Source organism: Lissotriton vulgaris, chromosome 2_1 (genome assembly GCF_964263255.1).
Source record: "Lissotriton vulgaris chromosome 2_1, aLisVul1.2, whole genome shotgun sequence".
NCBI lineage: Eukaryota > Metazoa > Chordata > Amphibia > Caudata > Salamandridae > Lissotriton > Lissotriton vulgaris.
The window spans coordinates 1,810,801,396-1,810,825,781 of record NC_141687.1 but is presented as its reverse complement, the minus strand read 5'-3'; the positions used below and the strand labels follow the sequence as shown (position 1 = coordinate 1,810,825,781).

The 24,386-nt window shown below is 44.8% G+C and overlaps 2 protein-coding genes across 3 annotated transcripts in view; both read left to right on the top strand.

The window, feature by feature from the left end:
- CEMIP (cell migration inducing hyaluronidase 1) overlaps nucleotides 1-24,386 on the top strand; it is an 857,787-nt gene that overhangs the window by 89,363 nt on the left and 744,038 nt on the right. The gene's annotated exons all lie outside the window — the stretch shown is intronic.
- LOC147733310 (cell surface hyaluronidase-like) overlaps nucleotides 1-24,386 on the top strand; it is a 561,460-nt gene that overhangs the window by 270,930 nt on the left and 266,144 nt on the right. For both annotated transcript variants that reach the window (XR_015308517.1, XM_086957873.1), the window contains exons 12-15: nucleotides 4,990-5,075; nucleotides 13,962-14,093; nucleotides 14,251-14,286; nucleotides 15,281-15,433. Coding sequence is in view for 1 of the 2 variants with exons in the window: in XM_086957873.1 (XP_086813999.1) it covers nucleotides 4,990-5,075; nucleotides 13,962-14,093; nucleotides 14,251-14,286; nucleotides 15,281-15,433 (407 nt within the window). In the remaining variant the exon portion in view is untranslated. The remainder of the gene's footprint in view (nucleotides 1-4,989; nucleotides 5,076-13,961; nucleotides 14,094-14,250; nucleotides 14,287-15,280; nucleotides 15,434-24,386) is intronic.

Sequence of the window (24,386 nt, the reverse complement as noted above, 5' to 3'; positions counted from 1 at the left end):
TTGACCTCTCTAACATCCTGGCGGAGGCTGTCGACTCGCTTGCTCCAGCCCGGCAACACTATTCTGCCAGGAAACAGCCTTCAGCCCCCTGGTTCTCTGAATCCCTTAGGATTCTCAGACAAGGATGCAGGAGGCAGGAATGGCTTTGGAGGGCACACCTGGACCCCATAGAGAAGGATAAACATAAAACCCTTCTCAAAGGCTATAAAGCTGCGGTGTTGACAGAAAAACAGGCCCACTACTCAAAATTAACGTCCTCGCTCAAATCTCCTAGGGATTTGTTTAAGATAGTTGACAACCTATCTCTTATTCAGACACCTGACCCCATAACAGCCTCCCAGGCTCTATGTGACCAGATCTCCACATTCTTCCATGTGAAGATTCTGGATATTCACACAGACCTGGAAATCCTTCATTCCAGTTCCCTACTCTCCACCCCTCCGACCCTTATTTCGGAAATCCAAGCGCCTGCCCCCTCCCACTCCCTCTCCCAGTTTCCCCCCATCACCTTTGTACATCTCAGTACGCTGCTGGACAAGCTAAAGTCTGGGTCAACCCTTGACCCCTGCCCCTTAAAGGTTCTTAAAGATTGCAGACAGACTATTCTGCCCCCGTTGATGGAGGTTATGAATCTGGCCATCTCAGAGGGGGTTTATCCCCTTTCCTGGAAATTGGCCACTGTCAAGCCTCTATTGAAAAAATGTACTCTGGATCCTGGGATATTAAAGAACTTTCGTCCCGTTTCCCTTCTCCCTGCCCCTGCTAAACTCTTGGAGGCACACCTTAACCTTCATCTGAGTGCCTTCCTTGACAGTACCAACTCCCTGGATCCTTCACAGCACGGCTTCCGTAGGACTCACAGCACTGAGTCGGCACTTACAGTGGTTGTCAATAGCATCCGGTCCAAGGTCGACACCGGCCAATCCACCTTACTGGTGTTATTAGACCTTACAGCGGCTTTCGACACCCTGTCCCCTAACATCCTTCCTCGACCAACGGAAGCAAAGGGTTAAGCTAGGCGAGTACATGTCACCCATCAAGCCTGTGAAGTGTGGGGTCCCTCAGGGCTCCGCTTTAAGCCCGACGCTTTTTATCGTCTTTGTTGCCCCACTCGCCAGGCTCATAAGATCCTTTGGGCTAGAAGTTCTTTCCTACGCCAACGACACCCAGATTATGGCCTCCATATCTCAATCTGTGAGCAAAACTGCTCTTAATTTTAAAAACTGTATGGAGGCGGTCGCCGGATGGATGGTTAAGAATTTCCTCAAGTTAAATGGGGAGAAAACGGAGGTCCTCATTTTTGGGGCAAGAGTGAGATTTGGTCAATGGACTGGTGGCCTTCTGTCCTTGGCGCCTGCCCCTTGCCGTCCCTCTTTGCCCGCAATCTTGGGGTCATTCTAGACACTACACTCTCGCTAGACAAACAAGTCAGCAGAGCTGTGTCCACTTGTTGCAATGCTCTGCGGATTTTAAGAAAAATTATTCATTACCTCTCCCCTGATGCACGCAAACAGGTAGTAGTGGCGCTCATTGCTTCCAGACTGGACTATTGCAATGCACTGTATTTGGGCATTAGCAATGGTCTAGTCCAGCGCCTTCAGACTGTGCAGAATGCGGCTGCCCGGTTTGTTGTGGGTGCCCCTAAACGCTCCTCGGGCACGGCTATCAGAAAAAACCTGCACTGGCTCCCCATGCAGGCGAGGATTAATTTTAAGGCTCTTTGCCTTATACATCGTGCCCTTAATGAGACCGGGCCTGAAGCTATTCGCGCTCTTGTGGCCTACTATATCCTGGCAGAGCACTCCGCTCCTCCAGTAAAAACCTGCTGGCTGTTCCTCGAATATCCAAGGCCAGATGGGGTGGAAGGGCCTTTCGCTTCCTTGCGCCCAGACTCTGGAATACGCTCCCCAACGACCTTAAGGGGATTTCTTCCCACACTCTGTTCCGTAAAGCACTCAAGACCTGGTTATTTCAAGAAGCCTATTTGTAACTCTCCCCTTTGTGATTTTTGAGCTTTCAGTTTACCATCTTTCAGCGCCTTGACGCCTACGGGTATAGTTGCGCTTTACAAATCTCTATTAATAATAAAAATAATAATAATAATTTATTTATATAAATATATATACACATACACACAGACACACACATATATATCAGGTCAAGGTACATGTAACCCTGGGTGTAGTGGATGTAGCGCACTATTCCTCCTCCTCCTCTTCCGCGCCGTCTGGGTAATGCACAGTTTTCTCAAGGATTACCCAGACGGCGAGGAAGTAGAGGAGGAGGAGGCAGCCTGGGGACGCCACAATACAGGTAAGTGGTTTTTAATTCACTTTTAATTAATGTAGAATTATTTGTTAACCCCTTCGATGCTGATAACGAGCTGAGCTCGTCATCAGCTACGGCGGTTGTGTGCTGATGACGAGCTGAGCTCGTCATGTAACATTGGTGCTTCCATTTTTCAGCACAGGGGAAAAATAACCACAGCAGCCAAGGTGTTAAAAGAGGGAATGGAGGCAGGGCTGGCCAACTCTGCTCTGCTGTGGAGTGTGCAGAGATTTGACTTTTCCGCGTTCTCCGCGGAACGCGAAGTAGGCAAATCTCCGCACACTCGGTTGGTGGAGCGGAGTTCTATGCCCGGGCTTAGGTACATGCACATATATATAGAATGAAGTCTATAAACGGTAATCTTATCTATACATATGCTCTTTCCTTCATGGTTTTGCAGTAGATGACATTTTCTTTTTGTAGGTCGATATTTACAAGACAAAATTCTGGTAGAAAACAAAGCGGGTTATTAACCAAGATGATTTGTTAAGAGTGGAAGTAAACCAATGAATTGTTGCACATTCCAAAATAACCTCACTGAACATTTATTTGAAGTTACTATGGGTTGCATCTTCTGCCCCAACTAAAAGATTGTTTAATTTAGGAAAAAGGCAGGGCCTGATTCACAAAGATAAACTTACACTTTTGTATTAGTTTACAGTATTTTTGGTATTCAAAAACGACGAGTTTCATTTTACTAATAGTAATTTTATTTTATTTATTTATTTTTTGTAATTTATTGAGCGCGGCGAATACCCGTGGGCGTCTCGGCGCTAAATGATTCCATTAATTCCCTCATCGCTCATAGAAAGACTGTTTGGACTACTGATCGAATAGCCAGGTTTTTAATAATTTACGAAACTGCATAAGTGAAGGAGATGTCTTGATGCCGAGTGGCAGGGTGTTCCAGAGCTTTGAAGCCGCAACCAGAAAGCGACGGTCTCCCCAAGATACTGTCTTGGATCGGGGGACCACTAAATGGTTCAAAGTGGTTGATCGAAGCAGTCTGGTTGGTTTGTAAGGTGTCAGCTTTGCCTTAAAAAATTGGGGAGCCTGGTCATGTAGTGCTTTATAGACTATGCATAGAGATTTAAATTTTATTCGGTTGCGGATCGTTAGCCAGTGGTAGTTCTTTAGGATGTCGGATACTGAGGAGAATTTAGGTGTTCCTGAGAGGAGCCGTGCAGCAGCATTCTGCAGTGACTGAAGCTTATTTATTATCCTGGTTTGGGCATTTAAAAATAGCCCGTTGCAGTAGTCAAGGGAAGTTAGAACCAGTGAGCTGATTAATGTTTTTGCGGCAGTAACAGGGAGAAATGGGAGAATTTTCCTAATCAGCTTTAACTTATGGTGGGCTGTTGCCACCACCTTATTTGCATGTGCCATAAAATTTAGGTCCACATCGAAAGTTACTCCTAGGTTCCTAACCTTGAGTGCTGGCTTAGGAGGTTCACCCATTCCTGTTGGCCACCAGGTTGATGACCAGTCAGGTCTAAGGGGACCGAAAATTAGCACTTCCGTCTTATCGGAATTTAGCTTAAGACAGTTGGATGCCATCCGCTCGCTGATTGCGAGCATTCCGTGCCAAAATCGGTCAGCCACCTCTGGTCCATTATCTTTAATACCCAAAACCAATTGGGTATCGTCTGCGTAGGAGGTTACGCTCATCCCATATGCTTTGATGACATTAGCAAGGTCCGACACATAGATGTTAAAAAGTGTCGGACTTAGGGATGAGCCTTGAGGAACCCCACAAGGTAATGACAGATTGACAGATTGATAAAGGCCAATGGTGACTGCCTGTGATCTATCGGCTAGGAATGAGGCAATCAAGTTACTCGCCGATTGATGGATGCCCATCTTTTCGACACGGTCGACAAGAGTGTTATGGTCGACCGTGTCGAAGGCCGCCGACAGGTCCAGCATGACCAGAACTGCTGTCCCACCGAGATCGCGGATGGTCCTGATGTCGTCCGCAGCCTTGATTAAGGCGGTTTCGGTGCCATGGTGTCTTCGAAAGCCAAATTGTGAATCATCCAATAAGTGGTATGTCTCGAGGTACTCAACCAGCTGTGCAGACTCGGCCAGTACTATCTTTTTATGTGTGGAGTATTCCACTCCTTACCGTGGAGGCTCGGCTCTATTACTCTATTACTATAAGTCAAATTAAGCTCATAGTTTGTGAATACCAAAAAATAGTATACTTACACAAAAGTGTAAGTTTACCTTTGTGAATCAGGCCCGCAATAAAGAGTCCCCCTTTTCCCGACTCCAGCTTTTCTAAGCAAGCCTTTAAAACAATACTTTCTAAAAGTTAAGAGGGTTCTGTTGGTTAACCTCCGAACTTTGATTAGCTAGACAGCCCAAGCTTGATACCTACTCTTTGGGTGTACTCTTATAAATCTAGGCTGTTCTTCTTCTTCAGTGCAGGCGTAGAGGGTGGGATTTCTGAATCTTGGTACTTCATTCTGCGTGTAGTGTAGGGTATCCTTTTCGTGAATGTCACCGCTTTGTCATTGGTACTGTTCGTACAGATTTCTACTGCTGATATTTTGTAGACTCTGTGTGCTTTATAGTGCTGTGTTCAAGTTTTAGCAATTTTCCAGTTATTGTTTTTGTATTTTCTTCCTGATGCTTTCAGCTGCTTGTTGATAATTTCAGGCTGGATTATTCATTGGAAAAGGAATCAAGACAACAAAAGCGAGCACTGAGAATCCGAGAGAGTATCTGACAATTGATAATGCCAGGTGAGCGAATGTCACTGAGAAACTGAAAGACTTTAATATTGTAGGGTGGATGTAATGCATTGTAACCATCACTCTGATGGTCCATTTGTTGGGATTCACAGTAAATCGTGGATTTCCAATGGCTTGCAAAGTCAACATGACTATTTTGTGCATAACAAAGACTTACAACCGTTTCAGTATCATTTTCATGTGAGCTGCATCTATTGTTTCCAATATTATTAGTGCTAATCAGCCTAGTTGTACAGTTCAATGAATACTTGTTCCCCTTTTGCCACACTTTCCAAGTGTATTGCTACTTTTAGGTTTCCTCACAAAAAATAATTCTGCTCACTAATGGATTTGTGCAAAGAAAAAAAACACAGAATTGCTCACGTGTAAATGGCAACTTTACACAGACAAGGACAAATTAAAGTTCCTCATGTGAAAGTGTAATATTCATCAACCTTGTGGAAATGAGAAAAATGAAAGGACAGGAAAAGCAAGTGGCCAAATTACCAAATGTAATATAAAAGAAATGAAACTCAGTGAATGCAGATTAAGGGCACACCAATACAGAAAATTCTGCCCACGGACAGGCTCTGGCACAAGTAATCTACTCAAACGTCCACCCAAAGCACTCCTCTGCAAGACAGGAGTTAGCCATAAGATCACAAGGTACACAGGAACAAATGTTGTCAGAATTGCTGTAACAGAAGAACTTCTCAAGTGTGACACATGGGGTCATGAAGAGGAAAGATTAAGGAGGATGAAACTTTACCAGGCAAATTTTACCCTCTCTGGCATGATTGATAAGGTCAATGCCACATACCAATTACATTTCAACAAAGCGAAATTCATGGAGTGGAAAGTACAACTCAGATTCTAACAAGCATTTACAATGCAATGGTCTCGGCATTATTAAAGGTAGAGCTATTGGCATTGCTCATGACATTTTTTTTATTTGAAAAACATAAATAAATGGTATTGTCATTTACAATGGCAATAGGTGAGCATTAGAGAGTAGTAGAGAGTATTTGCGGACACAGAGACACACACACTCACAGACAGAGCCACGCACACACACAGACAGAGCCACACACACACACAGATGATATCAACGACCACCTGATAGAGAGTTTCTAGTTCTATGTTCCAAAAACACCAAATAAACAGAGAGAAAAACATATCATAATTAGAAATATTTCATTATATTATCATATCAACAACAGAGGGCGTAACTGGCGAAGAGGCCCCAAACACCGATTTGTGTCTCTCACATCACCCACCTGCATCCCCAGCTCAAATTAATCGTTGGATATGCGCAACAACAAAAATTCTGGGAAGAGCAGGCTTCACCCAGTTCCCCAGTTGAGTCTGTAGTCATAAAACACAATAGAATATTGTAATAGCAAAGTTAGGAGGCCGTTTAGCTAAAAAAATACAGAACCCCGCAATTGAGAAAACCAGTCTTCACACACCCTTGTATGCGAAAAGCAATAAGAGAGTAAAGTTCTTGATTGTGATGCATCTTTACTCCTCAACCATTGTAAAAATGTCAATTTATCCAATGTACTCTAATGGCGAATTCAGATGTGAACAAAAAATGCCTCTTTCAAAAACAGAACTTTGAAAGCTATAAGCAGATCTTTTGCCAAAATGACCTGGAATAAGCGCTGATCATTCCAACCAGCTCCATGTCATGTAACGCTCTCCACTTCTTTCAACGGCTAATTATGAAGAGTCTATATTATATGGAAAGTATCCCTCCTACATTAGCAAAGGGGCACAGGACAGGTAAATGGCTATTCAGGGCACCACCAGAATACCCACAGAAGCATCAGTATCATTATTGTCACCTTACCTAGAGTGAAAAAAAATACTCACACCACCCTAGTAGGTACAAGGACCATGTGCTTCCAGAAACTCTTAATATGAAGAATTCTACATTACCAGCCCACGACTCTCGAATATACAATTTTCAGGGATGCCCTGTTTACCCAGATAGTGAAATACTTTGAGCACAATGAGGGTTCGACTGCCTTGTTGGTGGAATGAGAAGCCTTTATGGTGATTATTAGAGAATCCTGCATTTGCTCAGTCTAAGGCGAATGCAGAGGCCTCCATGAGAGGCTTACACTGGTGGAGCAGGACTATATTGTGGAGGAATGCCTGGTGGTGGATGAACAGACATGGTTGTCTCACCCAGTATGGATACGAGAAGACATAGCCAAACTACTGGAAAGACTGCGCTGTTAGGATTATCTGTCCTGTCACCGCATCCCATTCTGAGTGTGACAGGTCAGGTCGCCTACTGGCCCGGCTGATTAGAAATGACTCCTAGCAGCCTCTCTTGACATTTATCTGACAGCCAGAAGACACCCTGCACTTCTCACAGATCGATAAAACACGAGACCTTTGTGTCCTTCTACACATTGTTGCATCCCCAGGGGTTTTGGAGATAGCAGCCCAGTCATTTCTAGGCCAGACCCTCCCTCCCTGTTTTAACTGTGCTGGAGCTGGCAGAAATGGATGCCAATTTCAATTGAGGACATTCAGTCTGCCATCACCGCCATGTCCACTGGGAAAACTCTGGGAACTGAAGGAGTCCCAGAAGAATTTTACAGAATGTATGTGACAATTAGTAGGGGGGAGGGGGACTCTTTGAGCCCAATGGGCGTTTCCCGCCTGTCATAAAAATTATCCTACTAAATAGGTGATGAAATGTATGTTTCTTCTATGTCCAAAACTTAACTTGAAACAATAATAAAGAACTCTACAGTAGGACTGCTCGCGTTCTGCGGAAGCGGACTTGAAGGTTCCAAGCATTACACAGCACATTCCTCAAACTACGATCCAAGCAGACTTTTATTAAAAACAAGCTTTGCCGACAGCTACAAATCAATCCCCAGGCACAGTAGTGTCGAAATCGCCTGCTTCACGAGCATATTTAGCTTCACAATCAGAGCTGGGTCGGATCCCGCAGAGCCGATATCACTTTCCAAAGAGGCACACGCTTCCAGAAACCAAAAGCAGGTTTGCGAGCCCCCAGGCAGCAGCGCTTAGACGCTTGTTCACCGAGCAGATGGGGCTGCTGTGATCGCGGGAGATAACCAGGGTGGTGGGGGTAGTAAGTAACACTGCCAGCTAGCCTTGGGAAACGAGCACTGGCAAAGCCAATGGGTCTGCCCCCTAGCAAGATGGTAAAGTGTGTTTTTTCTCCCTGCCAGCATGTTCCTCGAAAATAAAAATTGTTTGGGGGAAAAAACTTGATGAAAATGTTAAATGAAAATAATTTAAACACGGTGTATAATTTAAAGAAAACACTACGGGTGCTTACAGCGCGTAGGGGTACTTTACTTATAACAGGTGTATATACCTTTTTCACTTTTAATGTAAGTCACAGGGAAAAAGCATTTACGAGCATCAAGAAAATATATTAACAGCCAATTTCTGTGACCTGAAGACAAATAACAGACACACAAGAATCAGAGTGGCCTCACGGCCAGAGCTGCCTCCTTTGGAGAGGGGGAAATAGGTTTGAGCCTCGGCGTCGGCTTAGCTTCCTGTTATCCTGGGCAAATCCTTAATCTCCCCATGCCTACCAAAAATAAATGTGTCCTTGTGTACGTGACTGATGTTCATGTAAAGAGCTCCGATGCCTTAGGGTCGAGTTCGCGCTATATAAATGTGCAAAAATATAAGTGAATGTAAATGTATGAAGCTTATATAGCGCATGACTTACCCTGGGGCATCTCCGCGCTTGCTTAGGGAACCCGTCCTGGTATTCCCCTGTGAGATAACCCTGGCAGGGTATCCACAAGGTGAAAGCCAGGCATCCCACCGCGAGGGGCCGATGTGGAGATTAAGCAAGCTATTGCCCAGAGTTGCAGAGTGTGAACCCGTGAGTCGAGGAGGCACCGGAGCGAGAATTATCGAGTCCGTGGAATTATTGAGCCCAAGACCCGCCGAGGCGGGGAATTGAACCCTGGTCCAGGGCCGAACTCAAGCTACAGGTCTGCCGCCTCTAACCCCTGATCAACACTTCTCCATGCTATGGCAAAGAAAATTATTGCTGGCTCCCTCTGACTGAAGAGGTCGGATGTGTAATCTAATCATGGTAATGGTGTCACTACCAGAGCTAACTTCTGAGCGAGCTGACCAACCTCCAGGCTGTACTTATTGGTACCGAGGCAAGTGCGGTGGCGTACACCTCCGGCAAACTCCTGCCCGATCCTTGACACCATGATACGGGTGTCATATCCAAACGAGGAAAGCGAGAGCAGCCTACCGGAGAGCTGCCAAGAAGCCCAGTAATTGTCTGCCTCCGCCTAACTCCCAGGCCATTGCGAGCTCTGTTGCAGTAATGCAGCAGCAGGGGCGAGGACTCGGCGACTTCTTGGGGCGACGGTCGTTGTGAAATGGCCTAAAGAAAGCACCGCCATTTTCGGATTCGGGGGCGTGTTTTTTGCGCTCTGAGTGACAGATGACGTCACAGGGCTAAAGAACGCAAAAAATCACGCCCCCGAATCCGAAAAAGACGGAGCTTCTTTGGAGGGATGGCTCTCTCCTCCAATGGCTGGCCTCCGTTTAGGAAGCCAGCCAATGGAGGAGAGACGAGGACAGAGGCGGGCTTAAGCTACCACACTGAACACCATTAAATCTCGGACTTCCGGTTCTGCCTTCGGCAGACCGGATATTACCTCGACCTATAAAGGGTGCAGAAATGCTACCACAAAGTCTGAAACATACCTGCCAAAACACCACTAGCATCTCTACCGGTATGTCCAGTCACAATCCATCCAACATGTGCTGCAATGTACTCTCATGTGCATACATGTACATAACACAATGACACTAAGCAATGCAGTAAGCATGGACCAACATGTTTTCTCAGTTGCACATTCCCCTAGTGTTAAAGGGGCAATTGTACGCATGTGGCATTGTGTTACCAGTCAATGAAGAACATTTATAGATCTATCCTCTCTTTGCCTTTTGGTTGCAGTTTGATTGTGACTGGTTGGGTCGTACAACTTAGCCGCTTGTGTGGCTGCACACGTTGACATTACAGGACAGGTAAATGTATGCCCACAGTAGTTGTGCACAGTAAATCAGAAGTGATGTAGACATCATTCACTTAGCTTCAAACTCGAACATTGTCTTACAGTGTTGGCTACACAAAGCAGATGGACAATGGTAACAAACGGCTATGGCAAAAGGTAAACAATGGGTACCTGAGATGACCGTATTTGCATTTGTGCATTAACTGTAATGTAAGTGCAGCCAACATACATAAGATATGCTTTTACCATCAATATGGCGATCTGGCTGCCAGCACAGTCTTTGAGGAGTCAGGCATATGAGCAGAAGTGCATTGTGTAATTTGCCTATAAAACATTTTCTAATTATCAAAAACACACATTTTGTATGCTGGCAAATTTGTGATTATCGTTCCAATTTGTCTCTGCTAAGCAGGCCACTTGCCTCTCCAAAGGCTTTCAACATGATCTGACTATACCTCTCTTCCAGAATACACGAACACAAACCAGGTTTAAGGGCTATATTTAAAATATAGTAAAGGCCTGAAATACTTTAGTTGATTAAGAACTTGTACAATTAAATATTCTTCTTCATCAGTGTTGCAAAGTCATCCTGTGCCCTGGGAACCCCCCAACTTTTTGCTGACTGGAACTGGTGGTAACTGACTCTGACTGACCCTGGGCTCTGTTTAACCAGGCCCAGGGCCAGTGCCAAGCTAAAAGGAACACATTAGAATACAGTTAAGACACCCAACATACACTTGGGTACACTATGGTATGGTGGGGTACCCCTGTAATTGGCATGACCTACCACCTAAGCCCCTAGTATGTAATAGGGCAGGGGATTGAACCTACCTAGAAGTCTCCAGTATCCTGGGGCATGGCAGTTTAGAGGCCAGAAGATTCTCTGCACCAGCATGTGTGCAGTGCTGAAGCCTGAGGTCAGTTTAAAAGCTGCATTGGTGGCCAGGACAGCTTTTAAACCTTAAATTGTGCCCAAACTCGACTTTGCGGGTAGGGGCCCTTAAAACTTAAAAACCTAAAAGGTTTTGCTTATTAGGGACCCCCAGGGTCACCGCTAGGTATACCAGTGGTGGGGGGTCAGTTATCTATAAGGAGCGTGCTTATAAAATTAGTTTTTATATGGCTGGGTAAAGTGAAATTTCACATTTCACTCCCCACATTGTATTAAAGAGCTGCTCAAATTCGACTTTGATGCTAGAAGAATTGGGTAAGGATGATCTGCAATATTTATGCAGATTCAGAACCCCTGAAGTCTCCCCTAGTTGCACAGGGGGTGGGGACGTGTAGAAATTAGGTAAATACTTATTAAATATGGTTTTATAAGCCCTGGTTCTTGAAAAGTGGCCCAGGTCATTTTCCCTATTGCAAACCCCATGGCCCATAGGTTAACATGGTAGGAAGTGATTGATTATTAAATATTGATAGGAGAGGACTAGCCGGACCATTCAAAGACTTCCCAGAATGGTAGTAGTAAATCCAACAATATTATATTGTTACATTTCTCCTAAAGTGTACATACAATACTTTTTGAGACGTTCTTGTTTGTAAGTCCAAATTCAGCCTTTCAGTGGTCTGCCCTGATTGGTCAGAGTTAAGTGGATTAGCCAGGTTGCTGGGAGGGCAGTGTGCTGTTCTATAGGAATGCCATTCCAGGAGGTGGTGTCGTAAACTACGCTCTTCAAAGGCAGAGGGGAGGCCTGGATTTCAGTCCACTATGACAGTCTTGGCCCAGAGTCAGGGCTAGGCTTAAGGAAGGGATGTGCAGATGGTAGACGGAAGAGTCCATGGAAATAAGACATCCCAGGGGGTGTGTTTAGCCAGGTCTTACCTCTTTGCTGGAAAATCAGCCATTATGGATTTGGAAGAATGATGCACTCTGGGACAAACTAATGCCACACTCCACAAGATGTGGTCATAACTATGAGGTGTTGCCCAGCTCTCATTGGTCAGCAGTGACGTGGTGCTTGACCCAGAGAATTTTGAATAAGTATCTGAGAGGGGCAGAGCCCTCCAGATCTGCTGCTTGAAAGTGAATGAAGCAAGAAGTGCCCTGCTGAAGATTTTTTTGCTGTGCAAGGAAGTCTAAGGCCTGACCTAGGAAGACTGCGCCATCTAAAACTACAGCCCTGTGGATTACCTTGCTGCCAAAGGACTCAAAAGTGGAAACTCCCTACAAGCTACAGGTTAACAAAGCTCACCAGGACAGCCCCACAAAGAATTCAAAGCCTGGAGTACCAGTGGATTTGTAAGGGTTTTGTTCAAGTGGATTGCGGAATTGAAGTTTCACACTTTCAAGGACCCTCTTGGATATTCCAGAATCTTGGATTGTGTGTTGGAAACGTTGGGACCCGCAAGCAGAACGCCAGGAAGGTGTTCTAACTGGACCCCGCTTGCTAAAGAAGGCGGCCCACTACAGTGGTGAGAATTCTTCAGAACAATTTATAAAGGTGTGTCCCTGACAGAGAGAACGAAATGACTTTAAGAGGCTAAGAGGCACTGTTGGTTTCTAAGCACTAGAACGTGACTAATCTTTAAAAATTCATATCTCTGGTTCCCTACAGTGGATTATTTTCGTTTTGGTGTCATTTAAAAGGTAAAAATATTACCTATTTTTATAAATTAGTGTTGGATTTTTATTTTGCGTTGTGTCTTAATTATTTACAGAAACTGTGTTTTTAAATGCTTTACATACCTGTCCTTGAAGTTAAGCCTGTCTGCTCGCAGCCACGATACCAAGGGTTGAGCAAAGGAATACTTTTCTAAGTCCTATCATCTGTTAGTGGCCTTATTACCAGTGGCAGACCTACATTTGCCCCTACCAATAACCCACTTTCCAACAGTCAGAAAATGTTTTACAGTGTCCTTGCATGTATTTATGTAAATGACTTAAATGCCATTATCCGAACTGTGCATAAGGGGAGTTTATCATAGACAGAGCAGATGCAGGTGGGGAGGAGAGGAGAGGTTGGTAGAGGGTTGCAGCCTTAAAGAAGGAGGCTGACCATGGTGATGTGAAACATGTGGGGGTGAAGCTTAACAGAACGGAAATCCTCCGGCATCTTCAAGCAAAAATTATAATCTCCACAATGGATGTATGACGTTACAACGCATACTTTTACTCCGCATACCATTACAACGCGGTATTCACAACGCATACCACTACAACGCATAGCGCTTTGGGGTGCTGGATAGTGGTAAGTATAATTTACTATTCTAACTCCAGTCCCCGTGGACCCTAGGGAAGGTGTTGGATAGTAAATTAAACTTACCTCTTATCCTAGAGCGCCCCCCAGCGCTATGCGTTGTAATGGTATGCGTTGTAATGCCTGCGTTGTAGTGGTAGTGCTTTGTAAAAAATGCGTTGTAACAGGTGAATACCCGCCACAATGTATGATAGTATACTCCATGTTTTTCTTAAAATTTTGATTTCCTACTCAAGATGGTGAGAATTGGTATCTAAATTTCCTGATGACCCATAAACGGTTTATTAAGCACTCCGCCCTTGAATGGATAGATCCTTTACATCGCAGTACCGGAAAACAAACTTCACTAAACATGCAAGTGCAGTAATTCAAAATATAGCTAATCACAGTACACTACACTGTGTCGCTCAAATAGAGTATACAATGTAATTTAACACAAATTGCTTCACTGGGAAGACTGCTTTCATCACCTCAGTTCTTGCAATGCTAACGATATCACGGACCATGTAATCCCTTAGCTAAAAATACGGACCAAGCCGCCTTTTCTTGTCCCTCCGCCTTTTCAAATACATTTAGTGTTGAGAGATGGCACCATCTGGACTGCCTCTTCTTCCAGCGCTGCTCTAACCTGCTGTTTATTTCAGGTTTCGCCCACATAAAGATGCGGACCCCGCAAAGCCACGAGTCCCAGCTGTCTTCGACGGTCTCATCGCCTTTAAAAACAATGACCATGGCGCCTGGGCCAGAGGAGGGGACATCATATTTCAGAATTCAGGGTAAGCAAGTGCTGCTGCAATATAAATCGTGTCTTAACACAACCCACATCCTGTGGCAGGTACCTTATATTGAATAATATTTTATTTTAAGCAGTTGCATTGATTAACCGGAGGTGATATTATGAGCTGTTTAACTTGTTTTCACTCCTCTTTCTAGGTTCTCTGACAACGGCATAGGGCTCACTCTGGCTAGGTAAGTACTTGTGTTTATGTAGTGCTTGACAGCTTCTCTCTCTTCCAGATGCCTCCTCTCTGCTCTAACTGTAGACATATAGGATTCTAATTGAGACCTGGGAATTGGGTAACTTTGAACTGAAACCTAGCTCCATCTGTTTCACATATTTACTTTCTCCATTAAGGTTAAGTTCACTGCCACTTGGCTACCTGCACACATTCTATGCATCAGATATGCTGGTGCAAGCTTTCTGTACCAGGGCTATCACATGTGTGCACATTGCTTGTGCAAGGTCTATCGACACTCGGGGGCATATTTATCAAAAAGTTACGCAACGCAACACAGCAAGTCAACTTGCAGTGCTGCTTTGCTTGATAGGGAGAGGGCAGAAATTCACCATATCTACTAAGATATGATACATTACTGCTCTGTCCCTGCAGTGTCGCACCGAGCGCTGCCTAGCACCAAGCTAGTAACGCATGTGCCATGGTGAAAGGGTGCCTGCGTTACAAGCAGAATTGTTTTCGTGCAGGAAGGTATACTTTCCTGCACGAAAACAATCCTTTGAGGCATTTTCCTCTTTCTACGTTTGCTACAGAGGGCAGCACATGTGGAAAGAGGAAATAAGAAGGAGAAATAAAGATATGTCTCTTCATTATGCCTCTGTTGGGAAAGGCGTACCATTTTCACGCAATTCCAGGTTTACCAACATTAATAAACGTGGGAATGTGTCAAAATCCATGGGTGGATGCATAGGAATGCCCATGCTCCTCCCATGAAACGCCTTCCCAACGCTGAGCAATGCAAGGATGCAATTTGCACTACCATGTGTTATTCTGGATTTACTAAGCCTCATAAGGTGGCTTTGTGTGACTTAGTAAATCCCACTAAAGGGCTTGCGTTGCCTTGCATCACCTTGCGTGAAGCAAGGGCAACGCAAGCCTTTTGTAGATCTGGTCCTCATTTTGGGAGCTCCTGTCAACTCCGCTTCTTCCTCTTTCTCCGTTTGCAGTGATGGAACTTTCCCGACAGATGAAGGTTCAAGTCTGGAGGTCAGGCACTCCATTTTTGTGGGTGAAAGCAGCAACGTCGGTTCTAAGGGTGGACAAAACAGCTACTGGGGCAGAGGGTCTAGGGGTGAGCAGCGCACCCTCCCCCGAAACAAGTAAGTTACTTAACAGTTCACCTTTATTTAACCTTTATCTGGAATTCTGGTTGTAAATTGGGAACACCAAAGAGTCTCAGAGGCAGTATATGGGGTGTCCACCTCAATTCATGCCTTCACAGACTTTTTTCAGTTCAGGTACTTTAACCTACAAATCAGCCTTATCACATGCTTCATTCTTATCAATTCAGTAGAAGCAAACTAAGACTATGACACCCTGAATGAAATGGTTTTGTCAAATAAAAACCCAGGATTCGATGAAGTGACCATGATACATGGAGCAAGCCCGTCACCCTAGTAGGACAACATGCAGTCTCTACCAGCATGTGTAGTGAGTGGCAGAAATAAATAGCTTAAAATAAGACTCTAGATATTCCTGACTTACCTGTAGTGCTGGATTTGAGCAGTTCAAGGTCTATATTTATACACAGAGATTTGAGGATCGATATCCAAAATCTGATAGAGTAGAGCCGGAGACTTAAAAGGACAAGAGTAATGGTATCCATTACTCTAGGGCAGTGTTATCCATTGTCAGTGCAGCACTGCGAAAAGTGCAAAAGGATACTCCAGGATTCACACACGTGACCTGGTAGCATTCAGGACATGGGCAAGGTGTAGTTTCAAATTAAGCAATAGCTTTATGACTTTATATCAAAGTTGGACGGGGGCAGAGACTTTTGGTGCTTTGGTGTTAAACTGAGGCATCCTTTAGACTTCTACTGCAAGTATGGAATGTCACTCACGCCTGATTTTAGGATTAACGTTATTCAAAGAAGTTCGCCATTCTCTCAAGGTTGGGTCGGGTGTATGCTTTGTGGCTTGAAATTATTTATGTAGGTATGTATGTATGTATGTATTTATTTATTCAACTTATGTGGCTGGAGCGATTGCTGCTTGTTATGATCATCTTATGCAGGGCAACCCTAGGAGAGCTCTGGCCCCAGGCTACAGGAGCATGGAGCAGAATTTCAATCATGCAGATGTAGGCACTCAGCATTGATAGGGATGTGGCATCATCAGGTGTCCCTGTTGGCTGGCAACACCTAGACAAGATGTTTTGCTTCAGCTGTCCTTATCTCCTTGGGGAACTCAATAATACAGCAAGGGTTCTTGAGGTTTCTATGACATTAATCACTCAAGAAATTATCACCTGGACATACAAACTTTTTCTCAAATTGAAACCACATTGCTGGGTTGTGGAGAATACCAAAACCCTAATATCTGGGGTAGAGTTTGTTTTGTGTTCAGGTTAGACCTGGGGGAAATTTGCATAATTTTCTTTGAAGACATTATGTGAAATGGCCAAAATTATGCAAAACTATGTGTTACTACGCAGGAATGCTGGCTTTGGCATTTTGCTCTGTTTTTTAGTGCGTAATGTGTCCTCACATCTACTTTTGCCACGAGGGTGCATTTCACTAAACACAAGTATTGGCAAGGAAAATAGATAGCCTTTCACATAGCTACAGTACCTTAAGTAATTACTAGATGTCCTTCTCGAGTCAGAAAAAATGGCATGAAATCCTTAACATGACTGCTTATTAGATGTCCCTCTCAAGTCCCTCAATTCAGAAGCAACTGCTTAACAAATCTGTCACAAAGCTACAGTAACTCACTCAGTCACTAAATGTCCCTCTTGAGTAAGATGCAACTGCTTTAAATGTCCCTCACAAATTTTAGAGTATTCTAATTCTATCGGAAGACAACCACCACGTTCAAAAAAGTGAAAGGGAGTTGCAAGTTTCTCACAGCTCAGGGCGTTCTCCCTACCCCCACAAGTAACTGGGAAAACGTTTCATGAAGGATTTGCTAGTGCTATGACCCTTCATTGCACCTTTTTGGAAATACTTTCTGATCGCTCTCAAATGGTTTCTAAAGGATCCAGTTGGCAGCATATGGGTGTTTGACTATTTGCCTAATGTCTGCAACAGAGAAGAAACGGAAATATTTGCCAACCGACACTACTAGACATCTCATTACAACACTAGTCTGGTCCACTAAGTATCTGGAATCTATTGAAGAGTCTTTATAGAAGCTCGTTCTATGCCCAAAGTCCATGTGCTCTTATCTGAATCCATTGGAACACATTTGCAACTGGTCAATGGGAGTTTCCCCCAGAGTGGGCATCTGTATGTAGTTGCTAAATGTTTGAATGCACAGAGGAGACAGGCTAATAAACAAAAGTTCTACAAATCCTCCCTCTGCCAAGCACTCCTGGCATTATGTTATAGTATCATTGTAGGTAGATGAGATCCTCAAAGCACAGCACAGATGTTCATGGTGGTTCAAGTACAGAAGGACAGAGGTGCTGATTCCGAGATCTGCGCTTCGCCCTTTAATATATGCAGATAAGCTAATTTCAGGTCATATTATTTGGCGCTATAAAATAATTGCCTCACCTGAGCCTGGCACCCTGCACTGTATAATGGGTGTTGTGTCAATGCACGCTAATGAAGGTTGTTGAGCAGAACAGAACCTCCTATGCCTTGCAACACTGACATGGATTTGCGCTCTATGGTAAAGAAACACAGCCGTTCCTTGAAGTGTATTATGTGTTTACGAAGGTCACCTTTGCATGTGCTGCATTATTTGTTGTACATGTCCTCACAAACCCTTTGTCTAAAATAAGACATCCTGTAATGCTGGTTACCAGTACAGGAAATCTCAGATAGACCTTCCGCCCAGCTTGCTTGCATTGCATCTTGTCTTTCAGAGGCCTCCAAGGTGAGGGCACATCCAATTTCCTGTATTTATACCGTCCGAGAGCAGCCCCAGTGCCAGTGCGGCCTGTGAAGCAAGACAGTGAGACTTTCTCTTTGTCTCAGTACATGTCCCTGTAGACCTCTCTGTTGGTTATCAATGAGGGTAGCTGGATGTTCTGTTTATCCCTGGGGTGTCTTTTGGTATTATTTACCCAGGTTCCTTGTCTGCACCTGTGCAGCTGTACTTTAGATGTGTGCATTTGTCCGGCTCTCATGTTTGTTGTGTAAATGTTGATTGCGTGTTACAACCGTGTGTTTCTGTTCAGTGCAGTATGAGTCCGGGTGTTATTGTTGTTATTGTTAACTAGCACTTGTACAGGTCGAAGTCTTCCATCCGTATGGCATTGCAGGAGGGTATAATTATCAAAATATTTCAATCAGAGACAGGAGGCTGATGCGGTTTTATCAGAAGTGTAGGGTCAGTGTCTGGAAGTGTGTTGTTAGTGAGGGCTCAGTATGTTGAAGTGTGTGCTCAGTGAGTGGAGGTGTGTAATCAATGTGTGGAGGTGTGTGATCAGTGTGTGGAGGTGTGTGCTCCGTGAAGTGAAGTGTGTGTTCAGCGTGTGCAGGCGTGTGCTCTGTAGGTATTCAGTGTGTGGCCAGCACAGTCTGTTGAACTGCGGGGGTAGTGTGTGCTCTGTGTGTGGTCATTGTTCGGGGGGTGATCAGTGTGTGAGGTGTGTGGTCACTGTGTGTGAAGGTGTGTATGGTCAGTTTGTGTGGAGGTGTGTCTCGTGTTGAAGTGTATGTTCAGTGTGTTGAAGTATTTGCTCTGTGTGTGGTCAGTGTGTGGAGATGTGCGGCCAGTATGTTGAAGTGTGTGGTCAGTGTGTTGAGATGTGTTCTCAGTGTGTGTTATCCTCGTGTTTTTGTGTAAGTTGAAAAGGGTAAACTTATATGATTGCTAATATCCAGTTGATCAGAAGCTTTGAATGCGTCCAGGCCTGATCTCCTGCTGATTTAGAGCTGCATCACTGACCTATTATTGGCAATCCTAAACAACTCTTTGTATGTGTGTTTGATTTTGACACAAAAGATACATTTATGCATAACATGTGTTACATCAGATATAGTGGTCTGCCTGCCCGATTTTAATGCAAGCAGAACTTAAGTTTGGCCACAGCGATGGCTACTCTGTCCTCGTCATGGCCATACTTTGTAGGGCTGTCATAGACATAGCAGAATGTCCGTCTGCCGGACATATATCTGTTTTTACTGTCCATCACCGGCAGGCAAACCCTGGTGGTACGGGACAGTAAAAAACACAAAATGCCCCACTCCCCATGGAAGATGACTGCCATGGCAAGGGGGCCATTAATTATTTTTATTTTAGAAAAGAAAACCCCACTCTGAGATATTCTTTTTGGAAAAACAGAATAAGGTCCTGTCTATCCCGGACTGAGACACAAGTGGATGGCAAGTTAGTGTCCTACTGGAGCAAGATTGAGTAGGCCACTTCTCTGGGGTCCTTACAGTGCTATATGTAAACGAGGTAGCACTTACTTCCCTCCATTACCTTGTAACCAACTAGTTTCCTTTTTATTACTAGTAAAGTAAATTTCCGGGCGAGCAAAACACAAGGTTTTTAGCAAAACAAAAGCTATATAAAGGGGACTAGACTCACCCAGCTTTCACTGGTATGGTCAGAACACCAGCATTGCATGGATTTTGAATCAGGGATTATTATTATTAGTAGTAGTGGCAGCACAAGTAATAGCAGTTAGTAGGATTAATAATATAATTTTTTTAATATATTCTTTTTTACCCCAAGTATCTCTTTAATGATTTTATTTTTTAAATTACTGACAAAAATATCTTGTTCGCCACAAGAATGCAATAAGTCTACATAGTCATGTATGTGCAGATCAAAGTACATGTTGGTATATTGCCAGCTATCAATCTCTGAGTGTACATTTCGTAACATTATAGGCACTCTCTCCATGATGGACTAAGGTAGATTGTACTCCGCCCAATATTATTTGCAACAAATGAACACCACTTTCAGTCTCTAACTCGGGAAAGAACAATGGCATAAGGGGGGAAAGAACCACACAATGCCTATGAGAGACAGTCAGTGACCCCAGGAAGGAGCTGTAATGGAATAACATCAACTGAAAGGGAATAAAGGAGGAAATGTTTGTGAAGGCGAGTGTCCCGTAAGGCTCCCGGTGTGGGTAAAGTAGTGTGCTGGGTGTCCAGCAATGGTGGGCAAGAAGACGGCAAGACAATCAGTCATCAGTGTTCTGAGGGAGGGAGGTACGAAAGGTTATCAAACCCCTTCCTTAATACCATCAGAAATGTATGTGGGGGCAGTGGAGAAAGGGACCTCCACCAAGACCTAAAGTTTAGGGAGTGTGGAAATGCTCAGAGACTGCTGCCATACCTGTCTATAAAGGCCAGGTGCAGCTTACATACAAACCCCCATCTTCTCAGGGAGGTCTCTTATATGTTTTGGCCTACGGTTTGTCTATATATCCATCCCAAGCATCGAGAGATGGCACCACCCCAGCTTTAACAGTAGTGACCTCCATGTTGTTGTCTCAGTGATTGCCCGTTTAAGAAGATCTTTCAAACAGAGCAATAGGAACAATTCTACAGCAGATTTCAAAGCCATGGCTATACAATGCTTTAGTAGAATGAATGCCAAGTTGATGAACCTAACAACGTACTTATTCTTGCTCATCTGGGAGGTCTGTCCCAATGAGCAATGAAGCGGATCACACTGCAGTGGGTGACCCATAACCTCAGACAGCGTATGAACGGCCTTGTCCCAGAAGCGAGCAATCTCTGGATAGTTCCAGACCATACAATAGAAGTCAGCTTCAATCCAGGGGTAGGGAGGCATCTTGGAGAGACACATGGGAAGATATGATGGCGATGCACTGCATGTCTGGTGGACATAGTTGAATTGAATGTATTTCAGGCTGGAGTTCCTAGAGACACCCAGCACTTGTTCCAGTGCGTGGGTCCACTGCCCGTCCATCAGCATCTTACCAATAGATTGAGCCCATTTATCCCTTAGGGCCTGAAGGGTTGGCATGCAAGGTTCCAACAATCCACCATAGAGCAGTGTGGTCGCGTGTCTTCTGAATCCATGTCCCAATAACACCTGTAGTACTGAGGATGTGGCAGCAGGGTCCAGTCCCCACACAACCCGAATAGCCACCACCAAGGTATTGTATATCAAAAACTGGCCTTTGGGAATCCTGTATCGCTCCCTGAGGTCCTGAAAGGGCATCAGGAGTTTGTGTTCGTACATGTCTACAGGTCCCCCAGTGTGAAAAGACCAACATCTGTCCACACACCTGTGCCTTGGCGGTCAGCAATTCAGCGTAATGCTGGGAGTACCCACAGCGGCACTGCTGGGACATACAGGACAGGGCTGCAGAATGGGACAACACATCAATCCCAACAGTACTTGACCAGGTGCCCCACCCTCCACGTATCTCACTGAGGACACGTAATTTAGGGTAAAATGTCCTTTCCACCCATAATCTGGGACAATGAAAGCTCATTCAGAGTAGTGCCCATCACAAACCACTGCATAGGCTACTGCAATTTTGCAGCTGCATAGTGCAGTTCATATTGTGGCATGCCTAATTCCACCTTCTTTAGAGGGGTGAAAAACTTTTGCAAGGCACTCTTTTCCTCCCAGGGCCACAGATTAAGGCCGTGAGAAATTAATGAAGTGAAATGAAATACAACTTTTAGAGCTCTAAACCTAGCCTAAGGTGCATCAAGGCGCTAAAGTACAGGACAATATGCAGGTAGACTAGGAAACACTCAAACCAGCCCCTCAAGGGAACAGCCAGGTCTTTAAAGACTTTCGGAAGAGAGTATGTGATCTTCAACCCGAGAGATCATCAGGAAGAGAGTTCCATAAGTTGGTCGCAGCGGTTGAAAAAGCTTACCCACCCCATCTCAACCTTTTAAACCTTGGGACAATGAGGAGATTCTTTGTTGCTGACCTGCGATTCCTCGTGGGGACATAATGCTGAAATAAGGTCCTGATACCCACCTGGCCAAGACCATAATAGGCATTATGAGTGAGGCAAAGAGCTTTAAACATGATTCTGCGCTCCATAAGGAGCCAATGTAGTGCAAGAAGGGAGGATGAGACAGTGTGATGTTTAGGCAGGTCCATCACCAGCCTTGCAGCAGCGTTTTGCACCAGCTGCAGGCACAACTGTCCCTTGTTAATGCCCAAATACAGAACATTGCAATAATCCAAACTGGACAGTATTAATGCAACTACAACTTGTTTTCGAGCTGCAAAGGAGAGGAATCGTGAGATTTTCCTAATAAGCCTAATTATCCCAAAGCAGGGAGCCACTGTCCTGGAGACCTGCAGGTTCAAAGAAAGGGAGTTGTCGACCTTCACTCCCAGGTTTTTACCATGCAAGATGGAGTAGGACATGTACCCACTCCTCTGACCAAGTGTCCATCTTATCACCAAAGATCAGAACCTCTGTCTTCTCGCCGTTCAATTTTAGATAGTTTTGTACCATCCATGACGAGACTGCTTGCATGCAGTTTTTAAAATTTCGAGCTGAGTCACTGACATTATGAGTGATGGACACCATAATTTGAGTGTCGTCCTCATAAGACAACACCTCCAACCCAAACGATTTCACTACCCTTGCAAGTGGGGCCTTTAGGTCTCTAAAGAAACACTGGGGAAGGAAGACAGGACGAGCTTTGAAGTGGTAAAGCAGCCGAGGTAATGTCAGCATCTTTGCAATGGACACCCTGCCCATTGGGGAGAGAGGCAGATTGTTCCAAAACGTCATTAAGTGGCATGCCCCTGCCAGGGCCCTACTCAAATTGTCGTCCAGCAGATCTCGTTCTGTATGGTAAACATTAATGCTGAGGTAACGAAATGTGTCAAACTGTCATAGCAGACCAGAGTGGAGGGGACCCTCCTGCTCCGCCATGGAGATTCCACAGTGGGGGAAAAGACAGGACTTAGACCAATTTAACTGCAGGCCCAAGGCCCCACTGAAATCGTCTAGTGCCACCATCTCCCCAGGCACTTCACAATAAAAATCCCTGGAGAAATATGAACGCATAATCTGCGTAAAGTGAAATCACCTCCCAGGAGATGCCCCTTTGTATGCACCACTGCAGGAACTGCCAACTGGATAGGCCCAGAGCTAGGCAAAGAGGAGAGGGGAAAGCGGACATCCCTGGTGGCGCCAATATTTCCCTGCCAGTACGCACTCTAGCGACCGCATCCGTATAGAGGAGATCTATGCACTTTAATATCTCCGAGCCGAGACCCATGCACCACAGAACCCTGTGCAAGTAAGGCCAACACAAAGAGTCAAAGGCCTTTTTAATGTCCAATCAAAGGGCCTCCCCAGGGGGCGTCTCAAGTGACTGCTTATTCATGAGGTGAAACAACTGGCTTATTAAGGAACTTGTTTCTCCCTGGAATAAATCTGTTGTGGTCCTGGTGGACAACACTAAAGATGAGCGTCAGTGAGCGATTCACAATATTCTTCCCCACGACCTGACAATCCGTGTTTAGCAGCGAAAACAGTCAATAGGAGCATACCTCCAATAGATCCCTATCTGGCTTATGGAGTATCATGATCACTGCCTCCCGCAGGGATGGTAGAAGGATGCCCACCAACCGAGTTGATTGAAACAACTGCAAATGTTTCAGGGTGAAGCATTGGCAGGTATGTCAAGTAAAACTCCACAGGGAGTCCATCAGTTCCTGGGGTCTTGTTGTGTGTCATCGAATCCAGCGCTAGTCAGACCGCGATGGAGGGGGTCAAGGCAGGCAATCGATAGACTGTCCAAGTACTCAGATAGTGCAGGTTCTCCAACCCCAGCTTCCTCCTGGTAAAGAGTACTCTACTAACTGAAAAAGTCTACATTAGTGGGCGACTCTGATGTAAGTATGTCACCTGTTTGAAACCTATTGGTCGTCAACTGGGGTCGCTCATTCTCAGAGCGCAGCAGCCACGCCAAGGCATGCTCTGTCTTATTGACCTCTGCATGTTGTTTAGCTGTATATTTTACATAGTCCAGTCTCACCAGTCTGTCCGTTAGGGCCCTTTGGTCTGCCCTGAGGGAGGTAAGTACATATCGCTGATCCACCCTCCAACGAATCTCAGCAACATGATTTTCAGCCCCTGCCACTGTTAATGGCAAGGTCACTTTCAAGCTATATTCAGTCTTAA